This window comes from Pseudochaenichthys georgianus, chromosome 18 (assembly GCF_902827115.2).
Source record: "Pseudochaenichthys georgianus chromosome 18, fPseGeo1.2, whole genome shotgun sequence".
In the NCBI taxonomy this organism is placed as follows: Eukaryota; Metazoa; Chordata; class Actinopteri; order Perciformes; family Channichthyidae; genus Pseudochaenichthys; species Pseudochaenichthys georgianus.
Window position 1 is genome coordinate 21,081,207 of NC_047520.1, and position 22,656 is coordinate 21,103,862.

Here is a 22,656-nt window from a genome sequence, read left to right on the forward strand (position 1 = left end):
ACGTCACATCTTCAGTGTTGGCGGCAGTTCTCCTGTTTGTCTAGAAGTCTTCTCAGCAGGGCTCTATAAATAGAGAATTACGGCAGATATGTAATATTTAATGCAGCCGAACCGTGTATTACAATGCCGTTATGTGATGACTTTCAAAGAGAAAAGCAAGAACACTCGGAATAAAGTATTATTGTATTTTTAAAAAACGTTTTCAGATTTCACATCACATAAACACCAAATCCCAGCATGCATTGCGGCTAAACCATCCAATCATCGAGCTGAGGATCTTGCCTACGTCTGTTTCCGGTTTCGTTTATGACCGATGTATTTTGTTATACACACATTCCTTCACATTTACATTTGAATTTGCATTAAAGTATTTCGTGAAGCCTTCTAACATGTTTTTAAATATAACTACGGTTGTAGTTGAAGAGTTTGTAAATTAACATGAACCGAAGCTGTTGCCTGGCAACTCAATCGCACAACGTCACGTCCGTTAATTCCACATTCACACACACGGATTAACATCGATTTAATACATTAATGTAGCCTTTGTTTCTGCTAAAAGAGGTGTCGACCAGCTGGGGCAACAAGAAAATCGGCGTAATCGAGTGTGACAAAATAAATCATTACATCGGAGTAGCATTTGGTTGGTATTTCCGGTTATTTCTCCACTGGTTAACATGGGTTAACAATACCGTGTAACTGTCACGTTTGAAATCGTGACATCTTCACGTCTCCCAGCATGATAAATCGTCACATGTTCACGTCTTGCCGTGATACCGGGTTGCATATATCATCTCTGCATTAATTATGAATTAATAACCTGCATCATATCCATTACTTCTGAGGTAAATGACACAGTACCATCTGCTTTTATAAATGGGCATTACATATGCAACCGGCATGAGCCTGACCCTTATCATCTATCAGTTTCAGGGTTCCAAATCTGGTGCCTTCAAGAACACACGTTAATATAATTCACTGTGAGTTCCAAGGCATATTCTCCAGTTCAAATCCACCCTCAACATTTACTTGGCCGGATGATGGGATAACTTTTCTTTACAAAAAGGACCACTTTCCAATAAAACACTCTTTATACATGTTTTATATAACTAATAATGGTCTGTTAGGCTCTAACTTGCATAAGGCCTATCAATGCTAAACGTGGCATTTATAAGCCACAGGAACAACTTTTGGGTTGCCAGGTTAGGGTTTGTGCTTTACCACCTTATCAATGTTAATGATATCGTTTAAGCCTCAGAATATTGAACTCAGGGACCTTAAACCAATGGGGGACCAGATGTTTTGTAGCCATACTACGATCTAGGGTCCACTACTTTAGTAAGCTCTAGAAACATATGTCATATGAAAGTAAAATCTGTTGGAAATGCTATCCCATGCTATGTTTGTAGCCAGTTTGTGGTCCAAGTAGTATTGTCCAATAACGTTTGAGCAGTCTTTGGTTTAATGCAGGTCAACAGAGCAACAGCGGCAGGACGCATTGGCTCTAATGCAATCCCAGATTATCGCTTTACGTTGATTTAAAGACGTTGTCTCTCAACTTCAACTCTATCCTAGCCTTGACACATGTTGGCTTCACCTGAACAGAAGTACTGCCCCCCTATTGAATAATTAGCAGTCATTTTGTCAAGACATCATTCTCCCCAGAGGATGAATTCTAACAGTTTTAAGATCCACTCATTTAATCTGGTCAAAATGTGTCCAATCCTTAACCATTATGTAAACTTATGTTTGTGATGTACCTCAAGTCAAGTCACAATGAATGTGTGGAGATCTTCATTATTTTGGCGCCATCTGGTGTTAGACAAAGTCACACCACGGTCTGCCCCTTCAAAGGTTGAACACTGTTTGAAAGCATTGTTAGCTGTTATTAATGTATGCATATATAAGGACACTGTAATAATACAAAAATGAAGTGCTTTCAATTCTACATGTGTTTATAAAAACAGGGTTTACTGGTAAATCATTCTGGTTATTTTAACAATGAACACAGTATTACTCTACACTATGTGTATATGGTTTACTGCTCCAAAATGTGAGCCTCCAATATGTTTAAGTAAATCGTGTCATTTGTATTTCTTTGTTCATCAGTGTATCCTTCCCATAAGTAGCTCCATATTTCTTATATTTCTGTTTTTAATGACTACTGCTTGTTAGTGTGCTAGGGTTAAATATAATAAATATTTTTTTTTCCCAAACCATTCCGGCAAAAATAAAATGGAAATATTAATGATATTAGACATATTTAAATTAAATGGAAATGAATAACAAAGTGGCTGCAAATGGCCGCATTAAAAATCAACTTGGAGTTGTAACGCAATACTTTAAATTATTCCTAGTCTGACATGCAGGTAAAACAAAGAGGCCTTCCAATGTTATTAAGATTTTGAGAGTATTGAAGGAAGTCAAGCCAGACACTCTCACTGCTGTCATCTCGACGCGATGTTTACAGTGACAACAGCTGTGAGGTCCGTGCAGAAAGCAGAGCAGTGTGTATAATATCAGTCCGCAACAGGCCTTACTCTCTGCATTTGCTTTACTTTAGTAGATATCTACAAACAAAGAGTCGATATTTGTCTAATATCCAGTCTCTGATAGTGTTACGTTATTATGAGAGTGCTCATACTTGTTTGATTCTGAAATTGTATATATTTATATAAATATATACCTATAGGCCATTCTACCGAATTATGCAAAGTCAGGTTGGAACAGTTTTGAAATGTTGTATGTTTTTTTCCCAAAACGTTGTCCATATATATTTTGTACCATATCTAAATTACACATATCTAGTAAAAGAACCGTACATTTTTATATCATATTTTTAGACTGTATTGGAATGTTTTTCCTCTACCAAAACATAGTAGGCTACATACACTGTAGTAAAGAAGTATTATATTAACCTGTTAAGATTGTTTTACCTTTTTAACAAATATTTCTTGAGGGTTTTCAAAATTAAATCAATGCAATTTTATTTTTAATCAAATTTCAAAGTTCAATTTATAAAAATCTCAATGCAAACTTTCTTTGTAAAATGCTGATCATATTGATTCCAGAGTTGGTGATTGTTGAAATTGAACATTAAACCAATCAGTATCATATCATTTTATTTGATAAGTCAATATACTTAATTTTTTACAAAACATCCGGTGTTTCGGTAGTGACCACAGTATTTTGTTCTCAAGGTTGTTTCATATTCCCTCAACCTTATTGCTTAATCTTAACTCATAACATGCCTTATGTTGAAGTGTGAATGTTTGAAGCTACTGACCCAGAATCAGCTCTTTAGTACAGGCTGAAAGAGAGGGGGATGAGGCTACAATGGGTGATCTGTTTGGTATGTTGAGCAAAACACCTCATAGACATGTTTTTTATATATCTGAGACCTATAATATATGCCTAACAATAGTATAATAAGAGACCTTTAAAGTAACACACTGATTTTCAGACTTTAAAACACGTTTATTTCAAAACTATGGGATTTACCTGCTTACCATTCCATTTTGTCACGACCGAAACGATCATGTCAAGTACCAGGCCCGGTTCTACGGGGGTGCATGAGGGTGCATTGCATCCTCAGGTGAGTCGTTATGCACCCTCATTTGAAAAGTAAAAAAAATTAAAATAATGAAAAGTGAAAAAAATGAAAAGTGAAAAATATTACATGTATAATAACAATAATAATAATAATAATAATAATAATAATTGTAGTAATAATATAATATAATATTATGTCAGGTGTGCGTGACCTGAGCCGCTGCACATTCATCATCTGCAAGGTGTTGACACAGCAGTCAGTGATGGACATCAGAACATGGTTAAAACAACCAGCCCTTATCGACAGCAGCAACACTGCATCTACTGCAGGTAATACCAGTTCAGATCATGGGGACATTACGTTACCCGCGGCCACTGTCGTGGACACTAACGCCCGACTCGCCGGCTTTTCCCGCCTCGCCCACGGAGGCGGAGCAGCCGTTTTCGTGGCCCCAAACACCGCCACCCCTCAGCGGCCTGCAAGTGCCAGAGGACCTCGGGAAAACAGAGCCAGGTATATTTAAAAAAGCACCCAACTCGCCTGTACAGTGGGGTGAGGCGCTCATTTTGCAGCTCATGGTTTCAAAACAGAGATTGGCTGGAATATTCATGTAAAAAAGATGCCGTTTTCTGCTATGCATGTAGACATTTCGGTTCAAGTAAGTCAGATGCCTTCACCACAACTGGCTATAACAAGCGCATAGATCCATAGATCTCTCAAAGTGCACCAGATTGATGCTTTTAACTTCAATATTTAAAAAGAAATCCCCACTAATAAAAATAGCACTTGCACCCCTCGGCGGCCCACGTTCTCTAATCTCAGATGCACGCTGAGTCATTTTGTTCTGGAACCAGGCCTGTCAATTACCGAAATGTAACCATATGTTTCGGTAGTGACTGTTTCGGTAGTGACTAGGGTGACCAGATGTCCCGCTTTGCGCGGGACTGCACAGCATTTTCACGACTTTTGGTGTGTCCCGCAAATTGAGACGATGTCCCGCATATTTCATTTTGATTGGCTAAAACGCTTTTCTTTAAAATCAGATTCATCCAATGGCTGTTGAGAAAGCAGGGAAGGCTATCATCAGGGGGCTGTGTTTGCTGTCAATCAAACTGTAACACACGGCGGGTGCTGGTCAAGTGTTAACCAATGAGAGTAACTCACTCACACACACCCCCCCACCCCGCCAAACAACAACAACAACAACGAACGCAGGCGACGCAGCAGGTTATGGAAAATGGAGGAAACTGAAACTACAGCTAAGAAGAAAAGAAGATGCACATACAACAAAGACTGGGAAGACACTTACCCGTGGGTGAAGCCAGTGCAGGGCGACTCTCAGAGTTTTTTGCAATCTTTGCAAGAGTCATTTTTAAATTTCACATGGCGGTGAATACGACGTCAAAAGACACAGAGAATGCGATTCTCACAAGAAACGTGTCGCTCAAAAAGAGACATCCCACTCTATGGAGACATTCCTGCTCAAACCAAAAAATGATGGTCACTCAGACAAAGGTAACAGCAGCAGAAATAACCAGTGTTTACCACACAGTGCAACACTCCCATTCATACCGGTCAAATGACTGGTAACAAGCTAGCGCCGACCATTTTTCCAGACTCTGAGATAGTAAAAATGTCATGTGGTCGTACAAAAGCAGCGTCCATAATAACAGATGTGCTTGCCCCTGCCTCTGTGGAGAGTTGTTTGACAGAGTCAAAGACACCAGTGGTTCTAGGTGACAAAATAGCCCACACACTGTGTGGGGGCCCACCTTCTGTTGCTGTGATGGACACAACTGAAAGCTATTTTATTTGATGTATTATTATGTTTCTGTTCCCTCCTGGCCAGTGTTGGTTTTATTTTATCTATTAATTTATGTTGTGCCTACTTGTACAGGTAATACACTAGTTGAATTAAGAAGATGCATTTTTAAACACTTGAAGTGAATAATGCCTGCTGCCTTGGTTAGCCTTAGTTTACTTTTCTTTATTAAAAAACTGCATTTTGACTTCACTTTCTGCTCTGTTGTTATATATTTGTTACGGTTTTTTTTCCGGGGGTTGGGGAGTGCTGTTGAGAGGGTGTCCCACATTGTCCCACACAACCATACTCCTTGTCCCACATTTGGTTTGTTGGGATCTGGTCACCCTAGTAGTGACTGTTTCGGTAGTGACGATTCAAGCTTAAATTGAGCATAACTAAAGAATGCTAGCAACTACATGGCTAGCATACACGTTTTTGAAGAGGTTTACACACATAAAGACCCAATACTTTGCATAAAACTCCGAAAAAGTTTACTTAAATGAAGATAATATGTGTTCGGTAGTGACAATTCTTAAGGTTACACGCCGATTTTCAGATTTTGGAACAGATTTATATCAAAAGTATGGCAGTGTTTCCCCTACCATTGTCTTGGAGGGGCGCTGCGCCCCGCCAACGGAGCCCCGCGCCCCCCCCTAAAATTCAAGATGTTTAAAAAAAAAAAGTTTAATTAATTTTTTTCTTTTATTTATATATATATATATATATATATATATATATATATATATAGCACCAAATTGCAACTTATCTATATCTACTGTCACTTTTCACATGTGCTCTTTTATTAAATAAACTAAACGCTTTCATTTGAAGTTGTGAGTTTAGTGTTTTTGACCCTAAGAAACACTGATGCATTAATCAATAATCCACAGCTCCTCTCTCTGCTCCAGAGGATTTAAAAAATATATATCCCAATGCCACCATTTTTTGAATATAGTTTTTTAATTAAAAAATTAAACCCACAATAAATATAAATATTCCAACTTCTGTTTGAATGTAATCATAAAGATCTTCTAAATACACCATTCAATAAAATAAAAATGTTTTAAGTGTTATTTACAGAACATGAAATGTAGATGTCAGGGTTGGGGACAGCTATACGTCCCAATAAAAAGTACCCTATAAATGATGTTTTTGTATATATTAAGCTTATCACCATATAATTGAATGCCTTATGTTTAAATAGACCATGACATATTCTTAGTAAATATCTATGTCTGAATACTTAATTGTTTTGTTAAATAGTTTTTCTTGTTGTGGGACCACACTTTGCATCAATTCGGTAGAATGCCCCATATGTGTGTATATGTCCGCATCTGTAGCCTGTTATTGTCTCATTATACCGCAATGTGAATGCATCGATGTAAATATATAAGTGGTCATGAATTTATCTGTCATCATTAATGGACGTCTCTTTAAAATGACCGCTCAGAGGAGAGGAGTTCTCATTTCTCTAACCGCCTGCTGCTTCCACTCCTCTCTCCTTGGTTCCCCTCCTTGGCTCCTCTACTCGCATCTCCTGTGGTCGGGACTAAGGCATGAGGATAGGAGTCTAAGATAGGAGTCTAGGATAGGAATTAGAGAAATGAGAAAGGCCCCGGGTGGCAGCAGCATTGCAGTAAAGAATGCTAGCTAGCTTGAGGTTAGCCTCAAAGAAGAAGAAAAGGCAGCGACATGTGATGACGTCGTTAGAGCGCGCCGAAGAAGCTATCAGTCCGGTTAGCGACGTTAGCTCCATGGCTGTATTATGGTTAGCTCCCCTGTGAAATGAGACTATTGATAAGTTCGCGCTTCTTGTTGGGTGTTTTCTCGTCTTAGATGGTCCACCAACCAGCCCGGTGCCGAGTAGTAGTTTGCTCCAGTCTCAACCGGCAGTCGTTATGGCAGCGGAGGGGGATCTACCAGCAGACCTTCTGACAGAGGAGGTGAAACACAGCAGCGGGGACTTCGTTCCCCCGGACGGGCTGTGCTGGGTGTCCGTGCTGTCCTGTCTGCTGCTGGCGTGCTCCTATGTGGGCAGTCTGTACGTGTGGAGGAGTGATCTGCCCAGGTGAGCCCCACACTGCGGAGGGATAACTAATAGGGTTTAATTACTCTCTTCTACCTGGTTGGCTCGTGCTCTGTCCACTCTGTCATAGTTACCGTTGCATAAGGCCAGCAGGAGAAAGTAACTAAGTACATTTACACAAGTACTGTACTTCTTTTTGTATGTTTTTTTAACTAAATTAGTAGGGATTTTTAAACACTACATTCAACATTTCAACATCACACATCATTTAACTTCCTCCAATGTATATAATAATAATTAAAAAAATAACATAGGCTACATACAGATATATATGAAAAAAATACATGAATTAAAGAACAACAAAGTTGATGAAGAATGGTTGTCATCAAATATTATTGCATCCCCACTCTTTTTTTATTCAAGTACTGTGCTTGAGTACATTTTTGAGATACTTGTACTTTACTTGAGTATTATAATTGTATGCTACTTTATACTTCTACTCCACTACATTTTGGAAACAAATATTGTATTTTTTACTCCATTACATTTATTTTTAAAGATGAGTTACCAGTTACTTCAGGTTCATATTATTAATACAACAATTAAATACATTATGATGTACTATTATTAATGGAAGTACCTGGCAGTATAACAAGTTATTAAAGTGATGTTGTCCTTATCCAGCTGCAGAATGAACACAATGCATCACTAATTATAAACCAGTAATATAATATTTATTATTCAAAGATGGCCACTTTGGATGAGGAGAACTTTTGGTTGTGGTACATTTTACTGCTAATACCTTTGTACTTTTACTTAAAGGTGGGGTACGTAATTCACTTCAGAAACACATTTTGTTATATTCCATGGAATGCTCTTAACATCCCGAAGTGTTTTGACAATAAATACATAAACACATTTCATCTGTGGAAGCCGTGGTACTGATCTCTGCCCTCATTGGTCATGTGCGCGTCCGTGTGTGTTGGGGGAGGGGCTCTGTGAGGAAGTCTGAAGGAAGAGGCAGATCTTTTTCGGCTGTGTACTTTCAAATTCTAGCGCACTCGAGCTGCTTTCTCCATTCTTACCTACCCCACCTTTAAGTATAATTTTTAATGCAGGACACTGTGGTATTATAACTTTTACTTAAATATACAATCGAAGTGCTTCTTTCAAAACTGCCGAAGGCTCAAGGGGATTTTGCAACACTATGTTCCTAAAATCTCAGCTGATATTCATGTTTTCTCTTAGCATGTGGTCTTCATACTGTATTTGACTTGATGATGCACTGAACATTCCTCATTGTGGCTCAACCATAACTGAACAAACCTGTTCGGGGCCCAAAGCAAACTCCTCCGGGCCCCTACTCATACATTCTGCCCTGTGTGTACTTTGTATATGTAATTTCCCATAGAGCACAGACAATGTTTATCCAGAGATCCACAAGTTAACCTTTGCTACTTCGCTGAAATAACACTACATTAGCTAAAGGGTCAAAGTAGTAAGCACCACTGTACGTACACTAAAGGACTAGTACAGTAAATAGGGTGCATTTAAAGGGGACCTATCATGCAAAATGCACCTTTGTACGTCTTTTATACATGAACATGTGTCCCCGGTGACAGGGAACTCACCAAGTGTCAGAAAACACAGCCCTCTCTCTTTTCCTCCGTACCCACATCTCTAAAAACGGGATCTGATACAGACTGATCCAGATTTGAAAATAGTCTGACGTCAGTGACGAGGAGGCCCGCCTATATGGCCAACTCTCCACCTATCAGGGGAATGAGAGGTTGCGTGGCATGGTAACAGCATGGTAACAGCATGGTAACATGACGCTCGTGCCACGCCCCCTTTGCAGGGGGGCGTGGTCAGCTGCAGCTCATTTGCCACAGAATCAGCCCTTGTGAAGACAGGGCTGGAATAGAGCGAAATGAGGCATGGCTAAAGGCCGCTACACACCAACCTGAGACCAAAGAACGCGTACCGAAGGCATCCCGACTTTTACATCCGCTACGTCGCCTGCATCGCCCGCGTCGCCTACGCCGCCCGCCTACGAACACACCGCAAAGACTTCAGTCGACGAGTGGTATTAACTGTCCTTCCCAGCAGGCAGCGGTAGTGTGTATTCGTCAATCAAAAGAGGCAACAGCCAATCAGAGTGATTTCTGTGGCCGACTCAACATGTTGAATCTGCCGCGGGAGGTGTGAAAATGTGCCGTAAAGCAACGACGGTGCGGGACACACCAACCTGAGTAGGGCGCCGCGAATGCCCGACTGCCTCTGACGGCCTCTGACTCCCAAAATCGGGTAGGTGTGTCCGGGCCTTAAGATGCATGATCTGTTTGGTATTTTGAAAACAAAACTTCACAGACATGTTTTATATAGGTATGGCCCTATTATTCAAATATAGCATGATAGGTCCTCTTTAAGATAAGATGGACCTGTATGGTTCCCTGTAGGGAAATGCAGGTGTCATAGCAGAAACAAGACAGAAACACAGCTAGTACAGATGGGAATATACACAAGAAGTATTAAAAAAAAATAATAATTAAGAAGAATAAACCCGTAGTTACAGTATGAATAGAAGTATAAAAAATAACACGAGTTAAACTCTGATCAGGTGAATGTACATATACAGATATGTGAAAAGGTTATGTGTGTGTGTATATATATATATATATATATATATAATCAGTCTTTCCCCTAGGATGGAGTCATTCAGCGGTGCTAAGGCACGTGGGCCCAGCACAATGTGTCCCTAACCTCACCTGAGCTGTTTACCTCTCAGTCTGACAGCAGAGGACTCTCCTCCACCTTGTTGTTGAAACAGCTCCGTATGTCTTTTAGAGCAGCTAGCTAACCAGATGCTATCAACAAAAATACAAGTAACCGGCGCTCTCTCTCACACACACACACACACACACACACACACACACACACACACACACACACACACACACACACACACACACACACACACACACACACACACACACACACACACACACACACACACACACACACACACACACACACACACACACACACACACACACACACACCCTCCCGAGCTTGAATGACACACAGACCAATCGAGGGCTTTGATTTAGGACCACCGGTATGGAAGTGGCCATGTCGGCAGGCCACATCATGTAGACAGCCAGTCACCCTGTGTGAAGAAAATCCACATTTGCGCAGCGTTGCGTTCACAATACATAATTAAAAAAAAATCCTCAGCCCAGCAGGCCACTTAGCAGGCAGGCCATCGGGAAGCCTCCCGGTCCTCCCCATGGCCTGCCTGCTAAGTGGCCTGCTGGGCTGCCTAGTACATACAGTGGCAATGTCTCAAGATTTAGAAAAATACACCTTTTTGAACATACAGTAACACAAATACTACAAATCCACATAACAAACAATCAAAAAGGTCGGCACTTATTATTATTTATAAAAAAAATAAAAAGCGTATCATTATTTATAAAAAAAACAAAACACATTTTTCGGCGGCGCCGCTATTTGTATATAGGGGAAACACTGCATATGTTTATATTAATTGAAATGACAAAGGTCATTATAGTTTCTCTTAGCACATTGGTAAGCAGAGATAGTAACCCCTCTTTATCCCACACATCATCACCTGGCTGTCTCAACTCTTTTGTATAATACACAATCGTTTATTTTCTTTAAAACCATTGAAATATTAGTGAACCTAGGATGTGATTGTCAGAAATCACATTCAGAATAAGTCCACAATACTAGCTAATAATACCAAGTTAAACTTTTATATATACTTTAGCCATAAAAGATATTTTGCAGTTCATTCATTTTGTAATGTACAATGAATAGACAGCAGGCATGAAGGATGTGTGGACTTCATTCAGCGTTGGTAGTTTTGTTTAATGATATGTTTATTTTAGATTTTTAGGATTGAACTTTTAATTATATTTTGAATGTCTTTTAGAAGATGAATCCAATATATAAACGTGTGTAAACAAAAATCACCATTTGGTGGTACTACAGTGTCTCCGTCCTGTGTGCTGAATCAGATCATGTGACGTGTGATCTCCTTCCTGTTCTCAGGGATCACCCCGCTGTGATCAAGAGACGCTTCACCAGCGTGCTCATCGTCTCCGGCCTGTCTCCTCTCTTCGTGTGGACTTGGAGACAGCTCACAGGAGTCAGGGTGAGTGTCCCACCATAACATCACCATGAAATACTGTATGTGATGTGGTGTTGCTGTCAGACACATTAGCTGTTGAATTATCATCTTCTGCTTTGACTCTTCTGAATGTGTTGTGTGTCAGACCGGCCCAGCGCTGCTCTCGCTGATGGGGATCCGCTTCGAAGGCCTCATTCCTGCCATCATTCTCCCTCTGATGCTCACCATGGTAAGAAGCAGAACTCAACTGGATAGTGGTTTGACGTTGCTCGAGTTCTAAGCATGTGCCTGGGTCTTCAGAGGGTCCCTGTGCCGCAGAAGCTGAGCGTACGAGGCTGTGTCCCTGTGGCTGCTAGGACTTCTATTTCACATTTTTACTATCATGTTTGTTATATACATATTTATTAATATGGTGCAACTGAAAACACAAAACCTATCAATCAATCAAGCACAAATATTTTATGGATAACAGTATGGGGGTTATTCCCTATCTTTATTCAAGAGCGTGGTCTTTACATTTGAGAGCATACTTTATTGATTTCACGTTAGGATGATGTATTTCTTTCCCTCAAACCCCGTCCTCGCACTCAAATAGTTCCTGCTTGCACTTAGATTTGCTCTGCTTCTGCTCAAACTGTACGCTTGCACTCAGATGTATTGCTGCTGACAGATTTCCTGTGTTCCAGCCATAGACTGTATAAATAAATGGACGTAGGGTCCATGACGTCACCCATAGGATTCTGCAGAGTTGCCGTGAAGCCCTTAGTGGGCGGAGTCGGCCACTAACGGCTCGACAGTGACGTCAGAGTCTAATCCCGCCTGCTGCCTCCGAACTGGAAGTAAACAGAGCTAGCTCAGGCTAAGAAGCTAAGCTAACATGAAATACATGCATACCAAGTTACTGCTAACAGTGTAGTTCCCCTAAACGTTACATTCATAATCAAATGAGACAATCTGCAAGAGAATTAGCTGTATTTTGTTATTCTTAATGCTTGTCATTCACACGTTGAGAAAAGACGGACTCTACCGCCCGGACCTAACGGAGCCGCAGGGGGCTAGCTCCGGGACGCCGGCTGGAGCTAGCCCCCTGCGGCTCCGTTAGCTCCGGCGGCCACCACTGGGATAATCGGGTCCCCTATTAACATTTGCTCCCGTTTAGCATTATGGGCGTCATAGCCATAGACTATAAAAGTCTTACCCAAGGCTGAATCATAAACTAAGATGTATATGTATGCATAAAGGGTTACGTCCTTAGCTGGCTAATAAGTAACAAGCTAAGCTACCAAGCACACAAACACCTGTGAACGGGGTTAACATGTATAATATTATCATGTTAGACTTCTTGGAAGTTCTGTTAGTACATTCAAGCGCACAGCACGACATTTTAATTGTCTGTTATTTGTAACAATATTCCCTAAAAGGCACAATCACCACGAACACGGCTAAAGCTAAAGGGTCAAGTACAGTACTATGACTAACTAACGTTGTAGCCTCTATGGTTGTAGCCTAGCAGAGTGGACAAGTTGCTGTTAGCTGCCAGTGAGGCATGTACGTGTCCATCAACGTGACCACGCCCTAATTAATGCAAAAGCTTTAAGGCTTAATATTAATTAAACAGATGAGTTGAGAAAAAATGCACCCCCCACACAGTAGTCATGAAGGGGGAATCTAACTATACAGAGAATATGGTTTTTTGAACCACGATGTAAACATGTTTATTTCTGCTGTAAAGTTGGGAATTTTAACATGGGGGTCTCTGGAAATTGCTCCCTTCTGCAGCCTGCTCCTACTGGCCACTAGATGAACTGCAGTGTGTGGCACTTCCGTATTGGCGTCCCGGCTCTTCCCCAGAGTTTGCCGCTTGGTTCCAGCTTAAAACCTTCTCCTCGCACTCAGTGGCGTTTTCTCCTGGAGGCCAAGGGAAGCCAGGCTTCCCCTGTTTTTTCGGATTGTAGTTATAATTTTAATAAATAAATAAAAACACTTAGTTTAGTTTCGGAAATTCTTTGTTGTGTGTTGCTGCCGGCCGGTCTCTCCCCCATTCCATGCCCCATTCTCATTGAGTATTTTACAAAGAGTGAAACAGCGCCCCTCTAGATGTTATGGTGAAACAGTAGATTGCACTCTCTGTTGCGAGAGGAGGCCAGCCGAAATTGGCTTCCCTTGGTGAAAAAAAATAGAGAGATTGACCAATCAGATGAGGCTCACGTCATGCCCCTGCCAACCTGTGATTAGTCAGGGCCATGCCAAGGGAAGCCAGAGGCGGCTGGCTTCCCTTGCCTCACAATCCAATCAAATCGCATGATACAAATGTGTGTAAAATGATACCGGGTGCTGTAATCACTCATCTGGTTACGTTATTACATTGACCACCACACCCCCGATCCAAAAGAAAGGACGTATTATTGGCTTCCCCTAATTTTCTTCCCACGCCACGCTACTGGTCGCACTCAGGCTGTTTCTGTGCGCTCGTGAAATGTCTGCTCAGATTTATTCTGTGCGCGCTCGGATCTTTTGTGAAACAACCCTGTCAAAATCCCTCAACCAATAGGAGGCCAGGTGTCCTTGCGGGTGCGTTTGCTTTACTTATTAGAGCGTCCCGTAAGGACGGTTACGGCCCGTCCACACTACAGCGTCAACAGCTTCAATCTGCCCATTCACTTTGAATGGGGTGACGTCACGTTGCCTCGCTTTTTCGCCGAACTGAATTGTGGGTAGCATAGCGGTCCGTCTCCGCCGTCTCCCGGAGCGTCCACACTACAGCTTCAAAAAAATCTTGGAGCTGGGCGTGTCTGAAGCTTGGGGATTTTATTCAAGCAACGCGACCAACAACCAATCACATGAATCTCCCGCCCCCGACATACAAAGCAAAAACCCCCGGGGATTTATGGTAGCAATATATATATATATATATATATAAACTCCCCAAACAGGCGAAAACCTACCAGTTTCCCCCACTGTCTCTGCCACCTCCCTCCATGCCTGGTTCCTCCGGTTTGTATCCCGGTAGGTGAAGAGGGGCTGGTCATACAAAACCGGGTGATTTGCTACAGCGATAATTAGTTTCTCCTCCATCTTTTTTTTAAATATAGAAATGAACGGCGGGATATCTCTCCCAGCTTAGACGCGGTTTGATTGGCTACGGCTTGAGCTGTCAGATTTTCCGAAACGGGATTTGATTGGCTGGCGCTGGCTACTCCGGCGTCAGAAGTTGAACATTCAACTTCTGACGCCGAAGACGGACCGCTATGCTACCCACAATTCAATTCGGCGAAAAAGCGAGGCAACGTGACGTCACCCCATTCAAAGTGAATGGGCAGATTGGAGCTGTCGGCGCTGTCGACGCTGTAGTGTGGACGGGCCGGAGACGCCGGAGTAGCCAGCGCCAGCAAATCAAATCCCGTTTCGGAAAATCTGACAGCTCAAGCCGTAGCCAATCAAACCGCGTCTAAGCTGGGGGAGATATCCCGCCGTTCATTTCTATAATTCAAAAAAAGTCGGAGGAGAAACTAACTATCGCCGTAGCAAATCACCCGGTTTTGTATGACCAGCCCCTCTTCACCTACCGGGATACAAACCGGAGGAACCAGGCATGGAGGGAGGTGGCAGAGACAGTGGGGGAAACTGGAAGGTTTTTGCCTGTTTGGGGAGTTTATATATATATATATATATATATATTGCTCCCATAAAATCCCCGGGGGTTTTTGCTTTGTATGTCGGGGGCGGGAGATTCATGTGATTGGTTGTTGGTCGCGTTGCTTGAATAAAATCCCCAAGCTACAGACACGCCCAGCTCCAAGCTTTTTTTGAAGCTGTAGTGTGGACGCTCCGTTACTCTTTGGTTTATAAACTACCGCCCTCCACGGCTTTATAACATAACATGTACTTCACTTGTTTAATTTACAACTTTTGGGGGTTAAAAGCACAGTTAATATTTATACCAGCACCTTATAATAGCTACATTAATAGTAGCCTGTGCTGGTGCAGAACAACAGTCTGGAGTATCGCTATCCAACATGGAGCAAAGTCATATCGTTTTATTTGCCATAGCCTACTTTTTACGCTGGCAAGGGTGTCGTGAATCAACCACGTCAGGTCTTGCTCATTGACAGCTGCAGGAACTAACATGGCTATTAATGTTAGCTTAGCTTAGATCAAGATGGTAATATTTCAAATGGCTCTTAAATACACGCAATATAGTAATCGTAATTTATGCTTCTGTGAGTTTCATTTTCCCTTCATCCATGTCCTGTTTAAGTTTAATCAGTGTGGCTAAATAAAAGACTCGCATTAATAATTAGGGATGCTCCGATCGATCGGCCGATATTCACGATATGCCACGATCGGTGCTCTCTATAAAGGCCTACCCTAATAATCGCTGGGGGAAATCGGGTCCCGGTAAAAATCAAATCCCCCTCCTAATTCAGACCGGTGTGTGCATGTGTCCGGCTGCAGGTGCTGTTCCTGGGCCCGCTCATGCAGCTGGCGATGGACTGTCCCTGGAGCTTCATGGACGGGTTCCGGGTGGCCATAGGTGAGACGTGATTCCTTTGCTTTTCACTTCCAACAATGCTGGATTACCTTTACAAACAAATGTAAATAGACTTTCAACATTTTTACCTTTTTAACATTTTAGAAATCTTTAAGTTTACAGATGCAACAAACTCGTTTTATTTATCAAATGTATTTTTGTGGCTCCAGACATATTATACTTGGTGACAAACGGGCAAAAAGTCTCTTTTGGTAGTAAAGGTTGCTGACCCCTGGCCTCGGCTCAGAGCGGTTTTATAACTATTGGCAAGATGTCTAAAACTAACGAGATGGAAACAATCAGCACCACCTTCCCACTCTGTGGACAAAGGACATATCATCATTTATATTTAGAGCTTGAAAAATCAGTTGCACATTGTGAACATTTAGAAATCTCTTTCTATGGCTATGCAAAGAGAAATAAAACGTTCTAATCTTTATTTATATAGCACTTCATACACAAAGGTAACTCAAAGTGCTTCACAATCCAAGCACAAAGACAATTTACAAAAGAAAGGTAACACAGCTTTGTGATTCAAAAGAACACTTAATACAATATATATTCAGGACTGAATAAAACAAGACTTAATAATAGAGTAAATAAATACAAATGATAAAAAGGAATACAATTAGAATGAAATACAGAAAGACTTTTCCATATATCCCAGAATAGGACCGCATTTTATATTTATTTATCTAGTGTACTCACTTATTTACTATTCATTTGATTCTGAACTGAAGGGGAGAGGCTATTATGTTTTCCGTATGGTATGTTGTCAGCCCACACGGTCACCCTCAACCGTGTGGGCTGACAACAATGACAGCACTTTGTCATTGTTGTCAGTTTTCAAATGAATAAATAACCCTTCGCTGCAGGACAGTGTACAGTGTGTGACAGTGTTCTATAATGAAGTGCTCCTCCTCCTCAGAGGTGATAACCCCCCCCTGTGTCCCCCCCCCTGCAGACCCCTGGTTCTGGTCGCTGTGTTTCAGTGACATGCGCTGGCTGAGGAACCAGGTGGTGGCCCCCCTCACAGAGGAGCTGGTGTTCAGGGCCTGCATGCTGCCCATGCTGGTGCCCTGCGCCGGGCCCCTCACCGCCATCTTCACCTGCCCCCTGTTCTTCGGAGTGGGTGAGTCCTGCCAGTCCGAGAGAAGCTAGGAGGGAGTGAAGTGCTGATTATGATACTGACGCTGTGGTGGAGAGAGAAGGAATGTCCAGAGGCGAAAAGTATAAATATTCTTATTTATTCCAACAGTTAATGCAAAAATGGACCCTTTCAAACAAACCATTTCCTATATGAATGTGTTTAATAAAACTAAATACAGAACCAAGCTTGTGACGCGCTGCTAACAAAGCAAGGTCTAAGTACTGTATCGTTCAATCTGCCGCGAGGCTGCAGAACCTCCTTTATGCTGCAGGAGCAACACACTCAAATTCATTAAGTAATACACACCACACAATCTAAGGCTGTAAATGCTGTACAAATACAGACTCAGGAAGTGGCTCCAGCAGCTGTGCTTGAGTGAAATGTACATGTATTCTCCTCCACTAGAATCAGGTGTGTTGCCAAGTAGGTTAACACAGAGGGTATGCCTTGGTGTATTTGGTGCGTACATAAAGACGCTACAAGTCTAAGAAACAACTACCAAAAAGCTATTATAAAAAACAATTTAAAAAAGCTTTTAAACATTTTAATATAGATAAATATTTACATGAAATATAGATATACCAAAACCTTTGAACAGTAATATGTTTAAAAGAGGTGGCTTTGGGAGGATATCCTTGCTGGACAGTTTAGATCTACAGATGTGTTCCAAGACTTCTTTTACTTTGATATACTACTTTATGAAAATGTATCAAAATACTGAAACTAGCTTGACTTTATTTAAAAACTTACTGCAACAAATGAAAAAACCATGGGCATCTAAAGAAGGTCTGTGGACGTCTTGAATGATAAATAGCATAAACTCCACCCTTTAAGGAGCTGTCAGACAGGTTACTTTGATGGTTACAAATACTTTCAAATAGAAGCAGGGGTGCTGAGATCTAAAGAACACAAATACTTGAGTTTAGCGAATAGCCGTTTTCACAAGTACTTTGCCGTACTTAGTTCCCAGCACTTAGTTCCCCCATGGAACTAAAGAGCCGATCGTGTTCACTGAGGGAGGATTAGTCAGGACACCTCCACTCTCAGGACACCTCCACTCTCAGGACACCTCCACTCTCAGGACACCTCCACTCTCAGGACACCTCCACTCTCAGGACACCTCCACTCTCAGGACACCTCCACTCTCAGGACACCTCCACTCTCAGGACACCTCCACTCTCAGGACACCTCAGGACACCTCCACTCTCAGGACACCTCCACTCTCAGGACACCTCCACTCTCAGGACACCTCCACTCTCAGGACACCTCCACTCTCAGGACACCTCCACTCTCAGGACACCTCCACTCTCAGGACACCTCCACTCTCAGGACACCTCCACTCTCAGGACACCTCCACTCTCAGGACAGTGCACGCTAAGAATTCCAAAATAAAATCACCACTATCAGTACAGTGCCACTTTCCAAACAGGAAATGCACGCAAATATAAAATCGGATCGTGACACTTATTATATACATATGTATATATCTATATATAGATATATACGGACACCTTATTGTTGTTACTATCAGTACAGCCGCAGCGCCACTTTCCAAACAGGAAATGCACGCAAATACAAAATAAAATCGTACTGACACTTATTATCTATATATATATATATATATATATATATATATATATTTATTTATTTATATATATAAATACGACATCTTGTATTTTAGTTACACCCGCTAGACAACAGTGGAAGGTTCGAGAAACTGCAGGGCCCGTGGGACCCCTGGGACCCCTGGACGGTGCGTCTTGGTCACGCTTCATATCGGCCGGCCCGGGAAGGAAGAGACACGCAGAGTGGGGGAAGTCCCCCACCCCAACGCAGCACACCCTCCCGGCCATCAGAGTCGAATCCGCAGTTCGGAGGAACCGACCGCCAGAGCACCGGCACTAGGCCGGGCCGGCGCGGAGGCAAAAATGGTCAAAATCCGTTAATATATGGATGAGTGGGGGGGGCTGGACACAGGCCGTGGGGGGGGACCCGAGACCGGGCAATGTCCCCGGTAGAAACCGGGTGAAATAGCCAAAAAATAAATAAATAATAAAACCGGGGGAAAGTGAAAAAAAGTGTCTGAAAATAGGCACTCGTGAGGCGGGCAGAGTCCCCTGTCAACTCCCGTTACATTCCTCCATGGTGTCATTTGAGCGAAAAACTTTTACGAGAACCAGGCTGGGGGGTCAAGAGGGCTTGACCAAGGCCGACCCAAAGTGCACGGTGGGCGGACTCATCACCTCCGTGATGAGTCTCCATTGTGATTTGAAAAATTCCATCAAACGAGTCCTTCGGTGGGCGGGAAAAAAAAACGCGTGAGAATCGTCACTTCCTGTACTGACAGTGGAGGTGTCCTGAGAGTGCTGAGAGTGGAGGTCTGCGCCGGAACTGTCCTGAGAGTGGAGGTCTGCGCCGGAACTGTCCTGAGAGTGGAGGTCTGCGCCGGAACTGTCCTGAGAGTGGAGGTCTGCGCCGGAACTGTCCTGAGAGTGGAGGTCTGCGCCGGAACTGTCCTGAGAGTGGAGGTCTGCGCCGGAACTGTCCTGAGAGTGGAGGTCTGCGCCGGAACTGTCCTGAGAGTGGAGGTCTGCAGGCAGGCTCCCATGGAGTTTTACGGGGCGTGGTTTGCAATCCGCCCAGCCAATCGAAATTGGTACTTTTTTCTCCCCAGGAAAGCCCCGCCTCTCTAGCAGGCACTAAACATGGGGGTAAAAGTTCTCGGAATTAAGTACTCTTTTTGGTGTGAACGCAAAATTCCATGCACTAACGGAACTAAACGGGAAAGTACTCCGGTGTGAACGCGCCTATTGTGGTGTTGTGTCTTTATTTGTTTTGACGTATAGTTTTGAATCCAATAAGGACATGAACGCAGCAGATTCATGGCGGATACAAACCCAACCATGTGATGCTCATATCTTTACGCTCTCTCCTCAGCTCACTTCCACCATGTGATCGAGCTGCTGAGGTTCAGACAGGGGACGCTGTCCGGGATCTTCCTCTCTGCAGGTGGGCTCTCGGGGTTAATCACTGGTGGACTGTATTACTGTGTAGTACATTTACATCTACGTTACTCTGATACTGTACATGGGTCTTTTATAGAAGTGTCTTAACTTATCTATATATTTTATATATCGCATTCTTTGTGGTTCATGTTCTTTCAACTGTAGATATGTGTATATACTTGCAGCTGTTTCTTTCACCTACAGAGATGTTGGATTGTAATGCCTGAACACACTGCTGCTGTAACTACACAATGATCTGTCTGTCCATCTATATGTTTACTAAAGTAATGTACTTAAGAACAATTTTGAGGTACTTGTACTTTTCTTGGGTATTTCTATTTTATGCTACTTTATACTTCTACTCCACTACATTTTAGAAGCCAACATTGTACTTTTTACTCCACTACGTTTATTTAGTTACTTTACATATTCAGATTATAAACCAAGACAAAATATATAAATAAAGTAATATATAAACTGTGACGTATAATTAAAGGTTAAGATATCCAGTTATTAAACTAGCTGCACCTTTACCAGCTGTGATGAACACATGAATGCATGAATAATAATAACCAGTCATTTAATGTACACCATTCTGAAAGAAGACATTACGTACAATAAGTACTTAAGTATATTTTGATACTTGTACTTTGACACTGTAGTGATTCTCCTTTTACTTGAGTACTACGTCTTACTTCTTCCACCTCTGCTGTGCTGTCAGAGCGTATGATACTGTGAGTGATGCCGACCCATGCTTCTGTTCCTCTGCAGTGTTCCAGTTCTCCTACACAGCCGTGTTCGGGGCCTACACCGCCTTCATCTTCATCCGAACAGGTCAGCAGCCTGCACAAGAACAACATTCTCCATAGTGTCTTTATTTATACCTTACTGGCTTTAGAACACTTTTGGACGGCGATACAGATCTTCATATTTCACTTTCTCACACCCAGGCCCGTGGACCACCGAGTCACTCGTTAATACAGGGGAAGATAATATTCTGACCGTTTTGGGACATGGCATTGAGTATCGATCAACATATGATTGAAATTAGTTTCTATAAATGTCTCTTAGGTATATTGAGTTGATGGTGCTTTTATAAGCAGACGATCCCAAGTGCTCTGCAGTCGTCCAGAGCACGGTAAGTTAGTCTGAATGAAAGGTTGCTGATCATTTGTATATTCATAACTCCCACCGTGATCATTCATCAAGAAAGCACATTGCTAGCATGCCTCCACGTGAAACCAGGACCGACACAACGACAAGAAGAATTCAACTTTAACATGTTTAGTAGATGATGTAAAATGATCTTTCGCCTATTCGCAAGCTTTCTGAACACCTTGATGTTGACATGGAAACAGGTGGAGCCGTCTCGTTTTTATAAATAGACATGGGTCATTGAAAGTTTTTTTAATTAAACGTTCTTTGCTAGGATAGAACCTCCCTTTTAAAAAGAATTGTTCTGTGAGAGGTCACCACGTATCAAACGGTGCCGTGCTGGGTCCTTGAGAGGGATTTGGCCCGGGAAGGTCCTTGAAGAGTCCTTGAATCTGAGGAGACTCACATGGCTTTTGTACTTGGATCCCACTTTGAAAGACGTGTGAGAGTCTTGCAGCTGGCCTCTATGTGTGTGTGTTCTCGCTCACTGTGGACGAATGGTGGGAGTAAGTAATATACAAATATGAATTGTGAAGTATTCCTTTGAACTAATTCTAAACAGATTGATGAAATGAGTTCCCGTGTGGACACTTGGTGCCGAACCGGACATGTGGGATCTCCTGGTTTGATGTGATCTGGCCTTCATTGAAGTCACGATGACAGACACACACTGTGCTAACGCTGACACGCGATTAGCCTCTGATGAAGTCTCGGGTTCCAGCCTGCTTTGACCTTCAGAATGGACAAGAGCAACCATCCTCTGTGCTACTAGGGGATGATTAGTGTAACGCATCTCCACATTGACCTGTGCTCTTCCTGTTGCAGGTCACCTGATTGGCCCGGTGCTCTGCCACTCCTTCTGTAACTACATGGGTTTCCCCGCCATCAGCACGGCGATGGAGCACCCGCACCGCCTCACCGTCCTCTCCTCCTACCTGATGGGGGTGCTCCTCTTCTTCCTCTTCCTCTTCCCCTTCACTGACCCCGCCTACTACGGCCTGCCCACCCCCGTGTGCACCCTCACCTCCTCCCCCAGCTCCCTCTGCCTCTCCTGATCCCCCCCCCCCCCCCAGCTTTGTTGCTGAGTTACAGTGCAGGTGAGACTGAGGCTTGAGAGTATGTGGTCTGTCGGTGCATATTCATTAAATATGAGTCAGCTGAAGCTCCGCTGAGAAGGGGGGGTTCATGCGTGTTGCTGTAGTCTCTGTCCCTGATCTTAATGTAGCGCGAACACTGAAGGACACTTCGCCCTCAGATCCTCTCGTACTGATGGATCGCC

At 42.6% G+C, this 22,656-nt stretch overlaps 1 protein-coding gene across 1 annotated transcript; it reads left to right on the plus strand.

Moving 5' to 3' along the window:
• The first annotated feature begins 6,887 nt into the window (after positions 1–6,887).
• rce1a (Ras converting CAAX endopeptidase 1a) lies at positions 6,888–22,434 on the plus strand. Its single transcript, XM_034106471.2, has 8 exons — positions 6,888–7,422; positions 11,458–11,560; positions 11,682–11,765; positions 15,992–16,070; positions 17,032–17,199; positions 20,155–20,226; positions 20,994–21,056; positions 22,203–22,434. Exons 1-8 carry the CDS (start codon positions 7,253–7,255, stop codon positions 22,430–22,432), a joined length of 969 nt encoding a protein of 322 aa, XP_033962362.1. The 5' UTR covers positions 6,888–7,252; the 3' UTR covers positions 22,433–22,434.
• The last annotated feature ends 222 nt before the right edge of the window (positions 22,435–22,656 follow it).

What these genes read in the sequence shown, in the direction of transcription:
- rce1a (XM_034106471.2), top strand. Translation starts at nt 7,253, where the DNA reads ATGGCAGCGGAGGGGGATCTACCAGCAGACCTTCTGACAGAGGAGGTG. An exon ending in GACAGCTCACAGGAGTCAGG is followed by an intron (nt 11,561 to 11,681) that starts GTGAGTGTCCCA and finishes GTTGTGTGTCAG; the next exon opens with ACCGGCCCAGCGCTGCTCTC. An exon ending in TCCCTCTGATGCTCACCATG is followed by an intron (nt 11,766 to 15,991) that starts GTAAGAAGCAGA and finishes GTCCGGCTGCAG; the next exon opens with GTGCTGTTCCTGGGCCCGCT.